Source organism: Nerophis ophidion, linkage group LG19 (genome assembly GCF_033978795.1).
Source record: "Nerophis ophidion isolate RoL-2023_Sa linkage group LG19, RoL_Noph_v1.0, whole genome shotgun sequence".
NCBI lineage: Eukaryota > Metazoa > Chordata > Actinopteri > Syngnathiformes > Syngnathidae > Nerophis > Nerophis ophidion.
Window position 1 is genome coordinate 31,674,332 of NC_084629.1, and position 18,540 is coordinate 31,692,871.

An 18,540-nucleotide genomic window follows, 5' to 3' on the forward strand; every position below is an offset into this window, starting at 1 on the left:
CTTTTTACGTGTTTTAGGATTCTTATTATGTGTTTTAGGAGTCTTGTTACGTGTTTTAGGAGTAATTTATGTTTGAGTTGTCACTGTGCATCTCTTAGGAGTCATTTTATGTGTTTTAGAGTAATTTTTATTGTTTTATAAGTTGGTTGTTGTGTTTTTAAATGTTTTACTAGTCAAAAACAGCTATCTCCCATTTAAAGAGGAGTAGGTTCAAATCCCAGTCAGGTTGATCGGTAACTAGGAAAGATCCAGTGGGAGAGTTCACCCGGACAACAAAATTGGGGGACGTGCCTCTAAGGCACTGCCTTTACTCCTCTACAGCCTGCTGTCACGTCCGCTTTTCCGCCATACAAACAACGTGCCAGCACAGTCACATAATACATGCGGCATTAACACACACAAGTGAATGCAAGGCACACTTGCTCAACAGCCATACAGGTCACACTGAGGGTGGCCGTATAAACAACTTTAACACTGTTACAAATATGCGCCACACTGTGAACCCACACCAAACAAGAATGACAAACACATTTCGGGAGAACATCCGCACCGTAACAGAACATAAACACAACAGAAGAAATACCCTGAAGCCCTTGCAACACTAACTCTTCCGGGACACTACAATATACACCCCCACTACCACCAAACCCCAACCACCCCCAATTTTTTATTTTATTTTATTTGATATGCCATTGAGATTTTTTAATTATTATAATTATAATTTGAAACTCAATTTTGCTTGTCACTATAAAGTTATATAAGCCTTGCTTGTTCAATATTCAATGCAAAACTTGTTTGGGTCCCTATTAAAAGGTTAATTTGTTCAACCTTGGCCCACGGCTTTGTTCAGTTTCAAATTTTGGCCCACTCTGTATTTGAGTTTGACACCCCTGATCTAGATACACAGGTTACGATTCGATTCAAAAACGATATCCTTTTATTACAGACCGATTCGATTCGATTCTGAACGATACGATTCGATTTGACGGTTAATATTGAAGCAAATCCCCAAGCATTGTGGCTTTATGGCACTGGCGAAAAAAAAACAGAACAACAAAATCACATGTCAATGTATTTACTTTTAGACATGGACCAAAAAAAGTCTGGCTGAATTGTAGGATAGGGAACTCCAGAGGTAAAGGTAGCACATAATAGTAACAACAAAGTGCAATATTTCAGCCTGAGCATAGTTTTGAACACGAGAGGTAGGTAACAAAGATTCAATATTTCAATCTGAGCATGTAGTGTTTTGAACACTATAGGTAACAAAGGTGCAACATTACAATGTAAACAAGTTACACACCTATAACACATCTCCAAATGTGGCACAGGGTTTTAACTCACCATACTCTTGGCCGTGTTTCCTCTTTACACACTGAAAAAAGAGGGAAGAGTAAGTTTTACTTATGTTTCCTCATACTATTTAAATGTTTAATAGTTGTACGTACATAAACCTAAAAATATTACATAAACTTTACTTTGGAAATCTAGTGTTTTGAAACGCATGCGCGACGACGCATGCGCACAGCACAACAGGCTCCGGCCGACTGGCTCTGCTCCAGCCGTTAGGATCACTTCACAGAGCACTGCAAGGTGGCATTATGGGTAATTCTTATCTTGCGTTTATAATGTGTTACAGAGCCGATGTTCTCCAGAAATGTGTTTGGTGTGGGTTCACAGAGTGAGGCCCATATTCGTAAAAATGTTAAAGTTGTTTATATCAAAACCGTCAGTGTAAAAGGTATGGCCGTTGACCAAGTATGCATTGCAATCTCGTGTAGGAAGCAACGAAATGCATGTGTCCTTCCAGCACGCAGACGGCATGAATAATTTTTTATTAAATTTTTGTTATCACACTCAGTATTTAACTGCATGCCATTGATTAACGCAGGAGTTAGAAGAGGTTTTAAATTAATTAGCGCCCCAGCGGCTAATCAAGGAAATACGGTATATAAAATGTACTTAATACTTTGAGTAGAATGATGTTCCTGCCGATGAAAAACAAGTAGACTTTACTTAATTTGTTTATATAAATATAACTTAAAACTTTGATGCATTTAGGCAACTGTTACTTAATATCTTCACAACTGTTATGTCATGTGGTAAGTAGAATATACTTGATACTGGCAAGTGAGTATTACTTGATATTGCAGTGTACGTTAACGATGCTCGACAATATTTACAAATAGCATGTCTTCTGTCGAGCTTCCCTTCCTTCTTATAAAACCCAAAAACTTTCCACACTTTGGATTTCCGTCTCCCCGATGCGTCGAAATCTTTCTCGGTCCATTATCACCTTCGGTCAGACTGACGCTTTCGTTCTCCTCCTTCATTTTCTGTGTTTTTCCTTGTTTATCACTCGTGCTAATACTAGCTAGGCTGCTACTGCGTTTGCCAAGAAGCTTCAGCTCTCGCGTTGTTTTAGAGACGCTGGCGCGTATTGTACTCTAGCCAACCCATGCAAAGTCTCGCAATAACAGATCCATGACTCTATAACCGATTCAGACAGGAATTCATGGATTATTCGCATCGATTGAGGAGTCTGCTACCGATGCAGCCTAATTGCTCACCTGTTGAAACGAATACTCGGTCGCATCGGTTTATCGTTCACAACCCTAATATATACACATATATGTGTACCGTATTTCCTTGAATAGCCCCCGGGGCGCTAATTAATTTAAAACCTCTTCTCACTCCTGCGCTTATTCAAGGCATGCGGTAAAAGTAAGCAGGCGCTAATAATTTTAAAACCTTTCCTCACCCCTGTGCTTACCAATGGCATGCAGTAAAAAATTGAGTGTGATTAAAAAAAATAAATTATTCTGCGGCCGCGGTTGTGTAAAGGCGGTCATCGCGACCGCCTTTACACAACGCTATCTGCGTGCCGGCCGGACGCATGCATTTCGCTGCTTCTCATACGAGATTGCAATGCATACTTGGTCAACAGCCATACCTTTTACACTGATGGTTGTGATATAAACAACTTTAACACTCTTACTAATATGCACCACACTCTGTGAACCCACCCCAAACACATTTCTGCAGAACATTGGCTCTGTAACACATTGTAAACGCAACATAAGAATTACCCACAAGGCCATCCATCCATGACTCTTGGCTATATTATACACCCGCCCCCAACCGCGCCCAACTCAACCAACGCACGTAGAGGGGGGGGGTTGGTGCTAGCGGGTTGTATAGTATAGCCAAGAGTCATGGATGCATGGCATTGTGGGTAATTCTTATGTTGCATTTATAATGTGTTACAGAGCCGATGTTCTCCCAAAATGTGTTTGGTGTGGGATCACAGAGTGTGGCACATATTATTAAGAGTGTTAAAGTTGTTTTATATCACAACCATCAGTGTGATCTGTATGGCTGTGGAACAAGACCCCTGGTTTACACATAGTAAAAGGAAAAAAAAACTCCTCTATTTTGAAAATGACGAAAGGGATAGCGTCACTCGTGACGTCACGAATTTGACCCGGCGGTAAAAGTAAGCATGCACTAATAAATTTGGGGAGCGAGTTTGACCCGGCAGTAATTCAAGGCAGGCGCATACTACATGCCTGGCGGTATATATATTTATATGTAGGGCTTCACGGTGACAGAGGGGTTAGTGCGTCTGCCTCACAATAGGAAGGTCCTGCAGTCCTGGGTTCAATCCCAGGCTCGGGATCTTTCTGTGTGGAGTTTGCATGTTCTCCCCGTGAATGCGTGGGTTCCCTCTGGGTACTCCGGCTTCCTCCCACTTCCAAAGACAAGCACCTGGGGATAGGTTGATTGGCAACACTAAATTGGCCCTAGTGTGTGAATGTGAGTGTGAATGTTGTCCGTCCATCTGTGTTGGCCCTGCGACGAGGTGGCGACTTGTCCACGGTGTACCCTGCCTTCCGCCCGATTGTAGCTGAGATAGGCGCCAGCGCCCCCCGCGACCCCAAAAGGGAATAAGCGGTAGAAAATGGATGGACGGATATTTATATGTTTTTTTGTGGGGACAGATTAATAAAAAATAAACCTTCCAACATTCTGCTGCGAAAGAGGATAAGAGAGGATTATGAGCAGATTTGAGAACAAATCTACATAATCATCTTCCGGGCTGCGCACCTGCAGTTCTGTCTTGAGGTTTGACAAAGAGGGGGGGGGGACAACCTCAGCTGTACTTCACGGAGCGTGACAAAGGAGTATAGGGCTAACCTATTGAAAATAATAATTAAGAATTGTGGTGCTTGTCATTAATAACTGATGAAGAGCGATCTACAGTCAACACGAGGCCTTTTGGTCACAGAAACCTGATTTAGCAATGAGGTGAAGGTTAGTGCACCTGCCTCACAATACGAAGACCCTGAGTTGTCTTGGGTTCAATCCCGGGCTCGGGATCTTTCTGTGTGGAGTTTGCATGTCCTCCCCGTGACTGCATGGGTTCCCGCCGGGTACTCCGGTTTCATCCCACAGCCAAAGACATGCACCTGGGGATAGGTTGATTGGTAACACTAAATTGGCCCTAGTGTGTGAATGTGAGTGTGAATGTTGTCTGTCTATCTGTGTTGGCCCTGTGATGAGGTGACGACTTATGCAGGGTGTACACCGCCTTCCGCCCGAATGCACCTGAGATAGGCTCCAGCGACCCCGAGTGGGACAAGTGGTAGAACTTGGATGGATGGATGGATAAAAGTAGGGCTGATATCCGTATCGCGATATAAGTGTTTGATATCGATCATTACTGATATTTTTATGACGTATATCCAAAAAACTGCCATACTTTCAAAATGATTTCCTGTTTTATCGACAATTTCTTAGCTCTCTGCAGCCCTCTATTTTAAAGTAATGATAAATGAGTTGTACTTGTATAGCGCTTTTCTACTGTCAAGGTACTCAAAGCACTTTGACACTACTTCCACATTTACCCATTCACACACACATTCACACACTGATGGAGGGAGCTGCCATGCAAGGCGCTAACCAGCACCTTTACGTTCTCTTTTCCCCTAATGCAATGAATCAACTGCGAGACAACAAGATGGCGCAACCAAATGTGATAGTTGATACTGTTACCTGATTGGCTGTTAGCGTGTCACGTGATCACTTCCCGTGTTGCTCGGTTACCGGAGAGCGAGTGCCTTTGTTCATGCTACCAACCTTGCTTTGCAACTTCCGGTTTCTTCAGATAAAGTATTAAAATAAATGGTCATACGTTTTATCGAGCATATTTTTTATTTATATAATTAAGGTCAGTGGTTCTCAACCTTTTTTCAGTGATGTACCCCCTGTGAACATTTTTTTAATTCAAGTACCCCCTAATCAGAGCAAAGCATTTTTGGTTGAAAAAAAAAGAGATAAAGAAGTAAAATACAGCACTATGTCATCGGTTTCTGATTTATTAAATTGTGTAACAGTGCAAGATATTGCTCATTTGTAGTGGTATATCTTGAACTATTTGGAAAAAAACATAACAATAACAAAAACTTGCTGAAAAATAAAGAAGTGATTCAATAATAAGATTTCTACACATGGGAGTAATCATCAACTTAAAGTGCCCTTTTTGGGGACTTAAAGTTGAATGTAAGTTTTACAGTTTATGAACTTATATTCATATTTTGTTGAAGTATTATTTAATAAATATTATTATAAAGGATCTTTGAATTGTTGCTATTTTTAAAATATTTAAAAAAAAATCTCACGTACACCTTGGCATGCCTTCAAGTACCCCCATTTGAGAACCACTGATTTAGGTGTCTATTGCGATATAAGCTATATTGCCAAATGTATTTGGCCACCCATTCAAATGATCAGAATCTGGTGTCCTAATCACTTGGCCTGGCCACAGGTGTATAAAAACAAGCATTTAGGCATGGAGACTGTTTCTACTAACATTTGTGAAAGAATGGTCCGCTCTCAGGAGCTCAGTGATTTCCAGCGTGGAATTGTCGCAGGATGCCACCTGTGCAACAAATCCAGTCGTGAAATTTCCTCCCTTCTAAATATTCCAAAGTCAACTGTCGGCTTTATTATAAGACAGTGTGGAACTAAATGCAAAACTGCTTTGCTTTTGGGTAAACGGCTGCTAAAACTGCTAGCAGGTATTTCTCAGAAAAAAAAAATATGTTTAATACATTTGAATTAATATACAGTGATACACGAGATACGAGTTGAATGGGTTTTATGATGCAGCTCGAACCTTAAAAACTTTGTTGAAACAAATTTAAATCAACATTGATTTACATCCCATCCAAAACAGCACAATTTTAACATGTGACATGCCGTTTAAAATGAAAAAACAAACTTTCAGATAATATTCCATAAAAAGAACACAATGGAACGTTCTACTAACAAGTACAGTAGTTTTATGAAGTAATGTAATAACGTACAGCTTGGAGAATGAACTTCTGCAGTTCAGTCAAACACAGCATCGGCCATCATCTCTATATTTTCTTGAATAAATGTCCGCCTTTTTAGGTATTATTTAAAATAACCTTGGTTTGCATGAGACTCCTTTAGCTTCAGTGTGGCGCAGACTAGCAGTGTATTGCTTGAATTGCTTCACCAAGTCAGCTCCACAGCCATGTTTTTGATGATTTATTTCTTTGATTCAATGAATACCATACACTTCTTCTTCTCACTCACTTTCTTATGTTCATAAGTTATTTTGATCTCTAGTTATAACGGCGTGGCGCAGTGGAAGAGTGGCCGTGCGCAACCCGAGGGTCACTGGTTCAAATCCCACCTAGAACCAACCTCGTCACGTCCGTTGTGTCCTGAGCAAGACACTTCACCCTTGCTCCTGATGGGTGCTGGTGGGCGCCTTGCATGGCAGCTCCCTCCATCAGTGTGTGAATGTGTGTGTGAATGGGTAAATGTGGAAGTAGTGTCAAAGCGCTTTGAGTACCTTGAAGGTAGAAAAGCGCTATACAAGTACAACCCATTTATCATTTATTTATAAGCTAATGCTAGCGAGGAAGACCGGATGTTCTGGTCACCTTTTTTAGGGTTCACTGTGGCATTCATTACTCCAACTTGCAGTGTGGCGGCTCATAACCTGAATTTTTGCTCGCAACCTAGAGCAGTGGTTCTCAACCTTTTTTCAGTGATGTACCCCCTGTGAACATTTTTTTGAATTCAAGTACCCTTAATCAGAGCAAAGCATTTTTGGTTGAAAAAAAGAGATAAAGAAGTAAAATACAGCACTATGTCATCAGTTTCTGATTTATTAAATTGTATAACAGTGCCAAATATTGCTAATTTGTAGTGGTCTTTCTTGAACTATTTGGGGAAAAAAAATATATAAAAATGACTAAAAACTTGTTGAAAAAAAATCAAGTGATTCAATTATAAAAAAAGATTTCTACACATACAAGTAATCATCAACTTAGAGTGGTAATAAACATCCATCTGGATTCATGAACTTAATTCTAAACATTTCTTCACAAAAAAAGACATCTTTAGCACCTATATTTATGGAACATGTCCACAAAAAATCTAGCTTATCAACACTGAATATTGCATTGTTGCATTTCTTTTCACACTTTATGAACTTACTTTCATATTTTGTTGTGGTATTATTCAATAAATATAGTTATAAAGGATTTTTGAATTGTTGCTATTTTTAGAATATTTAAAAAAAATCTCACATACCCCTTGGCATACCTTCAAGTACCCCCAGGGGTACACGTACCCCCATTTTAGAACCACTGACCTAGAGCATAACAGTTAGCTGAGAGAGCTCGTTACCCGAAAGACATTTCAGCTGAGGCACGGGTATCCTGAGTTATGCCTCAATAATACATTAGTGGTTCCTAAACTTTTTTTCACCAAGTACCACCTTATAAAACACTTGGCTTTCCAAGTACTACCATAATGACCAACATTAAAATACAGTAACGTAGTAAGTCTAAGTATACATTCAAAAACAAAAAACAAGTCAGAGGTTTTATTTCACAAGTATATTTAATATTTTGCCCACTGTAACATTACACACAGTTTGAACAATAACACTGTGTTTCAATATTACAAAATAAACAACTTCATTGATTCTTTGGTGTACCACTAGATCAGGGATCTGCAACTCGCGGCTCTGGAGCCACATACGGCTCTTTCATGCCACCGCCGTGGCTCTCTTTGGCTTTGAAACAAAATGTCAACAAATAATGGTTACTTAATTAATTAAATTGATTTAGTTGTATTTAGTCCAACAGTTGTTATTTTGGAGAGTTCTGGTATCTTATCATATGATAATAAAACATTTTGATATATTGTCGATCGAAGGTAGGTAGGTAGGTAGGTAGGTAGGTCTTTATTGTCATTGCACAAGTACACTGAAACTTTGTTTTCAGCACAAACCCGTTCAAGATTAGACAAACAGTGTACCGGGTGACAGAACAGGAACGCTGATGGGTCGCCACAAGGCGCCTTGTAAAAGATGGGAAAAATGTAAACACTGGGGGAGGATGAGTAAAAAAAATACAATCTAGACTGGGTTCCTAAGAGGGCCCAGTCTGGAGTGAGAAAAGACCTTCATACCAAATAGATAGATAGATAGATAGATAGATAGATAGATAGATAGATAGATAGATAGATAGATAGATAGTACTTTATTGATTCCTTCAGGAGAGTTCCTTCAGGAAAATTAAAATTCCAGCAGCAGTGTACAGAGTTGAGATCAATTTAAATAAAAGTAAAAAGTAAATAATGGGGGTTTAAATGGAAACAAAATAGAGAAATATTACAATAAGAATAAAAAAAATAAAAAGCAACAATGGGAATAAAAATATAACAGTAAAATAAGAATATAACAAGACAAAGTAGGCAGTAGTGACCATGTAAAGCACATATACATATTACAACATACATCTCGAGACTTGCAACAGACAGGGGGGGGGAGGAGTGGGGGCTACGGTAGCAGGCTGCAGCTTCTCTGGTGCTGCCCAGCCGTCCATCACCCCTAAAGGATTCGCGTATGTCACAGCCCATGTGTGTCATTTCTTGCTGCCAAGCAATTGTATTGTTTTTAGCGGTCAACCCCAGGCAAGCTAGCAATGGACGGATCAAAAAAAGAGAAACATTTCTGATGAAAATAGATAATTTAATGCTTCATGGACGGATTAATTTGCTTTCATTGATGACCAGGTTGTTCTTTTCCCTTTTTAAGTCAAATAAAATATAACACAGTTGTATGCCTTCAGAATATTGGTGCTACTTGATTTTTTTCAAATTCAATAATTAAGGGAAGGACCAGTGTATTTTTTTTCGAAGGTTCAAAATAATTTGATAATTTGCTTATACCCAGAAATAAAATGTGAATCGTTGTCAAGTTTGTGATTTCATCAATAGCATACATGTAACGAAACTATAAGTGGTGTTATTGTCATTTTAGGAATCGAACATAGTTTGCAGCTCTAGTTGGGTTTTATTTGGGGGGAAGTGGGCACAAATGGCCCTTTGTGGGCTGAAGGTTGCCGACCCCTGCACTAGATTGAGCCAGAGTACCACTACTGGTACCTATACAACTGTTTGAGAATCACTGGTTTACATTGTTTATTTTTAGTAAAGTGCAACAACAAATTGGACTGTGTGAATTATTTTATTTTTAGGAAATGAAGAAAAAGTTTTAGATTGTAGCCTTGTTCCTGCGTCTCTGCTGAACAATGGCAGTGCACTTCTTTTATCTTTGAGCTTTTACTAATTTCACCAGCAAGGTTAAGTGTTTTCAAACCGGAGACTTTCAACACAAAGGTGATTTTCAAATTCTGACCTCTCCTTGGCACAATCCATGACTCCTTATGCACTATTTGTGTAGATAGGTGGCGATATAGCGAGGCCGTTACACCTCCCTTCCCTCACTTATTCTGCTGGAGTCAGCTGTAATACATTTAACCATGGCGAGGGTCTCATAAGTACAGAGTGTCACATAGTTTCAAGAGGGGCAAAATAATGCAAGCGAAAAGGAGAGAAATGTCTAAAAGCGTTGGTGTTACGTCGTTGCGGAGTCTTGTATTACAGCCATCTCTTCCTTTCCACGCATGGTCAGGTTTTCCTCCCCGGCGGATCACAAGTAGCCTGGGGATGACTTTCCAAGCGCCGAGGTCAACCGCGGAGGCAGCAGCGGTGGCGGCCTCTTACTTTTGGCGGCAGCTCGCGGCAATTGCTGTGAGCAGCATACGCTTTGATTCCCTGGCTGATAGATCAATAAAAAACATTAGTGGCACGCTAACCCCTGCGAGGAGCCCCTAATACAAGGTTAATCCAGGGTTAATGGCTGGCTGGCGTCCTTCTCGGGGGCGGCCATTCGTTTGCACACGGGGCAAAATGAAGCGAGTCGGCGATGAAAGCAAAACGCCGGCCAATGGGGAGAAATGTGTGAACGGGCAGGCAGGATGCTATGGTGAGAATTTTGGAGACGGCGGATGAGAGGAGCGGAATGGCGCGACACCGCTTCCCTGCTTCTTTCCCCTGTCCTTGTAAAGTGCTGCGTGCTGTCGAAGCGGCAGCCAAGAATGTGTCAGCCCAGACGTCTCGCGCTGCCTAATGGGCTCTTAAACGCTGATATAAAGCTCGCCTCGCTCCTTTTCGCCCTCCCCCTAGGCTCCCCCCCCTCGTGACTGTGACGCTCGCTCTCATTACTTCTCCTTTTCACCCTTCCTTCGCGCTCTGTCACTCACTTGTCCTCTTCCCGACTCTTCCGCTTCATCTGCCAACCTCTCCTTTTTTCCTCGACAGTTTTTCCTCTCCCACTTCATTGGTTCTATCGTTATCTTTGAACCAGGTTGTTTCGTCTTCTTTTTTTATTTCAACTTACATCTGCCACTTTGTCCCCCTCCTCGCAGGCTCCATAATGCCCTCTACCCGCAGGATCCATCCTTCTCCCTCACCCTGTTGCACGTCCTGTCCGCTCCTCTTCACGGCTTGGCCAATGCCTTCGTATTTGGCCTGGATCGGGACTGGTGGAGCCTCCTGAGCCCTACTGGCATGCAGGTACAAACATACACATGCTGTCCTTAAAATCACTACTGGGAACTGTTTTGCAAAACACAAATGTCCACTGCAGAGGATGCTGGCTCTCAGGAGGTTACAGGTCCCCTTTTTAAAACAAGCAACCAGTCAAATGTGTCTCCTGAGCCTGTTTATGAGCACCTAAACGTGCTTGCCCCACTTTTGAGAGAATCAGGTTAATTCGCTTTCAAAAAAGGCTTTGCTACACTTCCAATACCTAATAGTCCTATTGTCACGACCAGAATTAGACTGTGAACTCAAGCCCAGGACTCAGGAAGCAGTTCTTTATTTATGACAAGGGAAAGGATCCAAAACAGGCTCTTGAACAGATCTAATTTGACCACTAAATTTACAAAACTAACTACGGAGGGAAAAGGTTCTAAGACAGGGGTCGGGAACCTTTTTGGGTGAGAGAGCCATGAAAGCCAAATATTTTAAAATGCATTTCCGTGAGAGCCATATCAATCAATCAATTAATCAATGTTTCTTTATATAGCCCTAAATCACAAGTCACAGCGACATCCACGGTTCAACGCCCATATGAGGGCAAGTAAAAACTCACAACCCAGTGGGACGTCGATGAGAAAGACTATAAGAAACCTTGGAGAGGACCGCAAATGTGGGTAACCCCCCCCTAAGGGAGACCGGATGCTATGGACGAAGAGTCGGTCTGACATAGCATTGTGAAAATCCAGTCCATAGTGGATCTAACATAACAGTGAGAGTCCAGTCCATGGTGGGGCCAGCAGGAGACCATCCTGTGCGGAGAGGGGTCAGCAGCGCAGAGATGTCCCCAACCGACTCTGGACAGCGAGCACTTCATCCATGGCCACCGGACCTGTGTTCCCCCCCCCTCCACGAGGGAGAGGGGGGCAGAGGAGAAAAGAAAAGAAACAGCAGATCAACTGGTCTAAAAAGGGGGTCTATTTAAAGGCTAGAGTATACAAATGAGTTTTAAGATGGGACTTAAATGTTTCTGCTGAGGTAGCATCTCTAGCCGGATATAATATAACAACAAATATATAATATTTGTTTAACACTGAATACTACTAAATGCATGCATTTTTAAGTAAGACCAACATTTTTAGAGTTTGATAAGTCTTACTCTTTTTTATTAACATTGTTAATTTGAAACTAACCAATAATAAATAGAATACTTCTTACCATTAATGCAATTTCTTGAACAGGTACGGTAGAAAACGGATGGATGGATTAAAATGCATGAGTGTTTTATATTTTGAACGGTTATTTTTAACACTGATTTAGGGCTGGGCGATATGGCCTTTTATTGATATCTCCATATTTTTTGGCCATGATACACAATATATATCACTATATTTTGCCTTAGCCTTGAATGAACACTTGATGCATATAATCACAGCAGTATGATGATTCCATGTGTCTATATTAAAACATTCTTCTTCATACTGCATTATTTTTTGCTCATTTTAAACGTTCCTGCAGAGAAGGAAATCCCAACTAAGTCAATTCAGCAAAACTGTATTTATTAAACAATTATTAAGCAGTGGCACAAACATCTATGTCATTTCCAAAACAGAAAGTGCAAGATTGTCAGAGACATTTTAAAACAAGCTATGAGTGCACTTTTGTGCATGATGTCACTAAGATGACATATCAAAACAACACTAAATTAGGGTGCTCTTTGTACAGAACGCCACTACAATAGTTCAAAACAAATAAAGTACACTTTTGTGCATGATGTCACACAAGATATTTCAATAACTATCAAATAAAAATGAGCTGCATAATAGGAAATCAAACAGTGTATTTCTTTTGTTCTGTGGTAGGTTCCTGCGCACGTTATCTCCTTCTGTTGATATTTTTTTCATACGGTGTTGAGCTGGAAATTGTTGCTTCGGCATTTTGTGGGTGTGGCACCGAACGGAGATGTTGAAATGCGGTTTCAAGCACTCTTCATTCTCTAGCGCAGTGGTCCCAACCACCGGGCCGGGCCGCGGCTTGATTGGTACTGTCATGCCAAATTTCTTTCCCCTACAAAAACCTTCCCCCTGGAAACACCTCCAATGAAAGCGGAACAATACCAAGTTATATGACTCTTAAGGGTTACAGCTGCAAAATTAGCGAAGCAAAAATAGATTGAAAGGTTAGCATGCTGGTATGCTAATATTTTTTCCTCACCGTTATTTTTCACCAATGACAATCAAGCCAATTATAATGCTTTTAAAACAGGCAGCTGTGTGGGCTGCTTTAAGGTCCTTCCACCCTCATTGGGGTCCTTCAAGCATTAACGCCAAATGTCTTCCGGGGGGAAGGTTTTTGTAGGGGGAAGAAATTTGGCGTGACAGCACCGAGCCGCAGAAGAATTTTTTATTTTATTTATTTATTTATCTATTTATTTATTAAATCAACAAAAAACACAAGATACACTTACAATTAGTGCACCAACAACTTATCAAGCGTTGACCGGTACGCAGCTACAAAAAGGTTGGGGACCACTGCTCTAGCGGGTGACTTTTCAAATGATGCTACATTAGCAGTGCTGTTACTTTTTGTAGCAAAGCTTTTGCCGCATAATTGTTCAACATATTCCCCCTTGAAGCCAAACCACCCCCGTGCTGTTTTTCTTGGGAATGAATTATTCCTCCATTTGTTACCAGATGTGCACCTTCTCTCTATCGCATTACCACTCGCAACGCACCGTTAGCACCACAGCTAATGTTACCCATGTAGCTACCTCTATGCTCGGGGAGGGCGTGTGACGTGCGCTTGTTTATGTCTCAGTGAGAAGGAGAGACAAGAAAGAGTGTGAAATGCATGTAGTGTAAGGCCTGCAGCTAAAAGCAACTGAGTGAGAACATATACTCGAATATCACGATATAGTCGTTTTCTATATCACACAGAGACAAACCCGCGATATATCGAGGATATCAATATATCGCCCAACCCTACTGTGATTACAAGCAGAAATATTCAATTCTTATCGTGTTAAGCAATGTCAGCTAAGACTGGCTGGGGACATCTCTGCGCTGCTGATCCGCCTCCGCTTGGGATGGTTTCCTGCTGGCTCCGCTGTGAACGGGACTCTCGCTGCTGTGTTGGATCCGCTTTGGACTGGACTCTCGCGACTGTGTTGGATCCATTGTGGATTGAACTTTCACAGTATCATGTTAGACCCGCTCGACATCCATTGCTTTCCTCCTCTCTAAGGTTCTCATAGTCATCATTGTCACCAACATCCCACTGGGTCATTATTGTCACCGATGTCCCACTGGGTGTGAGTTTTCCTTGCCCTTATGTGGGCCTACCGAGGATGTCGTGGTGGTTTGTGCAGCCCTTTGAGACACTAGTGATTTAGGGCTATATAAGTAAACATTGATTGATTGATTGATTTATCTGAGAGCCAGAAGCAGTCATCAAAAGAGCCACATTTGGCTCGAGAGCCATAGGTTCCTTACCCCTGTTCTAAGACGTAAAATACCAAATACAACAAAAAGCACACCAATGGAGGCGATGCTATGAAAATAACCTTACCTGAAAAAGTTAAAAACCAAACTCTCTCCTGAGGACAAGATAGCACAAAAACGTGGCTGTGGTCAAAACTCTGGCAAAGAGACGCTGGAGTCACACACAAGAAGATACGAGACACTCTGGCACAGGACAGGACAGAAAGAGGACCAGACATTTAAGCATGGGGGAACAGGTGAAATCAATCAGGACAAACGATGACACACGAGGAAAGGCAAGTGATCTGAAACAAGAGGTAGAGTCAGCTTTTCAAAATAAAACAGGAAGTGACAAGACAACCTGAGACCAGACAAAACCCAGACAAGACTTCACCCAGGTGTGACATCTACAGTCATGGTCAAAGGTTTACATACACTTGTGAACGACATAATGTCATGCCTGTCTTGAGTTTCCAATAATTCTAAAAAGTCCTAATTTTTTGTGATAGAGTGATTGGAGCACATACTTGTTGGTCACAACAAACATTAATGAAGTTTGGTTCTTTTATGAATTTATCATGTGTCTACTAGAAAATGTGACCAAATCTGCTGGGTCAAAAGTTTACATTCAGCAATGTTAATATTTGGTTACACGTCTCTTGGCAAGTTTCACCGCAATAAGGCGCTTTTGGTAGCCGTCCACAAGCCTCTGGTTGAATTTTTGACTACTCCTCTTGACAAAATTGGTTTTAGTTCAGCTAAATTTGTTGGTTTTCTGACATGGACTTGTCTCTTCAGCATTGTCCACATGTTTAAGTCAGGACTTTGGGAAGGCCATTCTAAAACGTTAATTCTAGCCTAATTCAGCCATTCCTTTACCATGTTTGACGTGTGTTTGGGGGTCATTGTCCTGTTGGAAGACCCAACTGCGCCAAAGACCCAACATCCGGGCTGATGATTTTAGGTTGTCCTGAATAATTTAGAAGTAATCCTTCTTTTTCGTTGTCCCATTTACTCTCTGTAAAGCATCAGTTCAATTGTTAGCAAAACAGGCCGAGAGCATAATATTACCACCACCATGCTTGACGGTAGGATTAGTGTTCCCGGGTTCAAAGCCTTCACCTTTTCTCCTCCAAACATATTGCTGAGTATTGTGGCCAACAGCTCATTTTTTGTTTCATCTGACATCACATGAACAAAGATAAGACCTTCTGGAGGAAAGCTGTGCTAAATATTTTAATTGTTCCATTGCATTTTCTATTATTTGGCCAGCCAAGGTTCCAGGTATACTGAAAAAGTTCATATGGGTTTCATGAAACCTCATTGGTCCGGAAGTTTTGAAGAAGGTATCCTTAAAAAGGTGTCCGTGCCCCCCATGGCGTCCGCAGAAGTAAGCAGGAGGGTCGTGAAATGTTTGGTTCATTAGATGTTTTTATTAAAATGTTATAATATTATGTACTTTCTCCTCAAACTGATCCGACACATTGTAGTGTTGTTTCTAAATGGCAGTGGCATGACCAGCCTAGTCACTGTACCTTGCCGGTTTAAAATAGAACCATGACTAAATAATGGTATTACTATATTATTGTTAGCAATTATGATTGTAAGCAATCGCTGCAAGCCAGTACTGCGCTATACTTGGAATGGAAAACATTGCAGACTCACCCTGTACACTGCCGTATCAATGTATTCCACAGTCTCCTACTCTGCTGCACTGCTCGGTTTTCTTGCTGCCCTCAGTGTCCTATCAAATAAAATTTGACAACACATGGTAATGTTTAGCCTCCCTTGTCGCCGTGCCTTATTTCTGGATGCTGCACTATCCGGGGGGTCCGGTCCGATGACCATGGATGAAGTACTGGCTGTCCAGAGTAGAGACCCAGATGGACCGCTCGTCGGGACCCAGGATGGACCGCTCGCCTGTGTATCGGTTGGGGACATCTCTACGCTGCTGATCCGCCTCCACTTGGGATGGTTTCCTGTGGACGGGACTCTCGCTGCTGTCTTGGATCCGCTTTGAACTGAACTCTCGCGGCTGTGTTGGAGCCACTATGGATTGGACTTTCACAGTATCATGTTAGACCCGCTCGACATCCATTGCTTTCGGTCCCCTAGAGGGGGGGGGTTGCCCACATTTGAGGTCCTCTCCATGGTTTCTCATAGTCAGCATTGTCACTGGCGTCCCACTGGGTGTGAATTCTCCCTGCCCACTGGGTGTGAGTTTTCCTTGCCCTTATGTGGGTTATTCCGAGGATGTCGTAGTCATAATGATTTGTACAGTCCTTTGAGACATTTGTGATTTAGGGCTATATAAATAAACATTGATTGATTGATGACTATTATACTCCCCAGTCTCCTCTCTGCTGCACCGTCCACACTTTTCTGCAGCGGTCTGTTATTTTGGTGCCCTCATTCTCTTGTAGGATACAATTTAAGGATGCATGCTAATCTTAGCTTATCCTATTGCCGTGTCTTTTTATAGGATGCTGCAATATTATACTCCACAGTCCCCACTTTGCTGTAGCACTCCGTTTTCTTGCTGCCCTCAGTCTCTTGTGGGATAACGTTTGAGGACATATGCTAATATTAGCTTATCCTGTTGTGTGCCTTATTTCTGGACACTGCAGTATTATACCACACATTCTGCACTTTGCTGCAGGGCTGCGTTCCTGTGCTACCCTCAGTCTCCCCCTGGATATGATGTCTTGAGTGAAGTGAAGTATATTTATATAGCGCTTTTCTCAAGTGACTCAAAGCGCTTTACATAGTGACACCCAATATCTAAGTTACATTTAAACCAGTGTGGGTGGCACTGGGAGCAGGTGGGTAAAGTGTCTTGCCCAAGGACACAACGGCAGTGACTAGGATGGCACAAGCGGGAATCGAACCCACAAGCCTCAAGTTGCTGGCACGGCCACTCTACCAACCGAGCTATGCTATCTTTCTTGAGAAGAAACATCTTGAGGACGAGAGCCTCATTGTCCTCAATTGGTGTTGAATGTGAGCTTGTGGAACAGTTTTTCAAAGTTTCCCACTACTAAGGAGGTACTATATTGGAGGGGTCGGCATGGCAACTATAGATTTTCTTTTGTCCTAAAAGCTGAACATTAAAGTGATTAAAGTGATTTGCTGCAGCGCTTCGTTGTCTTGTGTCTCCTTACTGAGAAGTAAATCTTGGAGACGGCCATTGTCCTCTATTGTTCGTTCGCGTCTCGTTCTAAAAGACGATTCAACTTCTTTTCCTGCTGCCCTCGCCCTCATTTTGGATTTACTTTAACATGCTGAGAAGTAAATGCAGGCAACCCTCATTCTCCTCCATTGTAGTTGTTTGTTAGAATCGTATTTATTTGTTCAACGAGTTATAAACGAACGTGCAGTCCGTTTACTTGCTGCCCTCAGTCTGCCTTTGGATAAAATGTGTCTCCATTTTGGGAGAAAAAAAAATCAACTGAAGACACTAGTTCACTTTTGTTGTTCTTAATTAGCATGTCTTCTTAGGACTGATGCCTTCATCCAGGCCAAGGCAATAAATATATTTTTTGTTGCAGAAGACAAAACATAAAGAAAATTAATGTTCGTGGTTTAGATTTGCGGCATCAGGTTTGAAACAATTGACTGCACACTGCAAAGTTTGATGAAAACAGACAGCAGCACAACAAATTTATTCCAACATCTGAAATCGAATTATCCATCCAAGGGGGTGAAATGTAACTCTATGGGGCTAACAAGAACATAACAACAAACAACCAAACAAACTCCCACTAAAAAGCAGCTTACTGTTGTGGGATCATTTACACAAGGTGTTATGTGTGATGAGGAAGGAGCACAGTGGAAAACAATGACCAAAGCAGTCACTCTGCACTTTGCTAAAGATTTGGCGGCCAGGCAGTGGAAAAAGCCTGCCTTCATTCACCCATTAAACTAGAGACCTTTCATTGCTACATATTTATTTACACATGTATTTTATTCAAGACAGAAGATTTGTGTTTGTAGTCTTTCAATCTCAAATGTAGTATTTATTTGCATGCAATGATGTGCCACATTTTTGTTCACAGATGTATTTTATTCAACACAGAAGTTTTGCCTCACATAGGAAGCCCTATTTTGAATAACTTAATTTGATTAACAC

At 41.5% G+C, this 18,540-nt stretch overlaps 1 protein-coding gene across 4 annotated transcripts in view; it reads left to right on the forward strand.

Moving 5' to 3' along the window:
• The window catches only part of si:dkey-100n23.5, a 330,394-nt gene that overhangs the window by 259,997 nt on the left and 51,857 nt on the right, over positions 1-18,540 (forward strand). For all 4 annotated transcript variants that reach the window (XM_061879835.1, XM_061879833.1, XM_061879826.1 and 1 more), the window contains one exon: positions 10,821-10,968. In XM_061879835.1, coding sequence (XP_061735819.1) covers positions 10,821-10,968 — 148 coding nt within the window. The remainder of the gene's footprint in view (positions 1-10,820; positions 10,969-18,540) is intronic.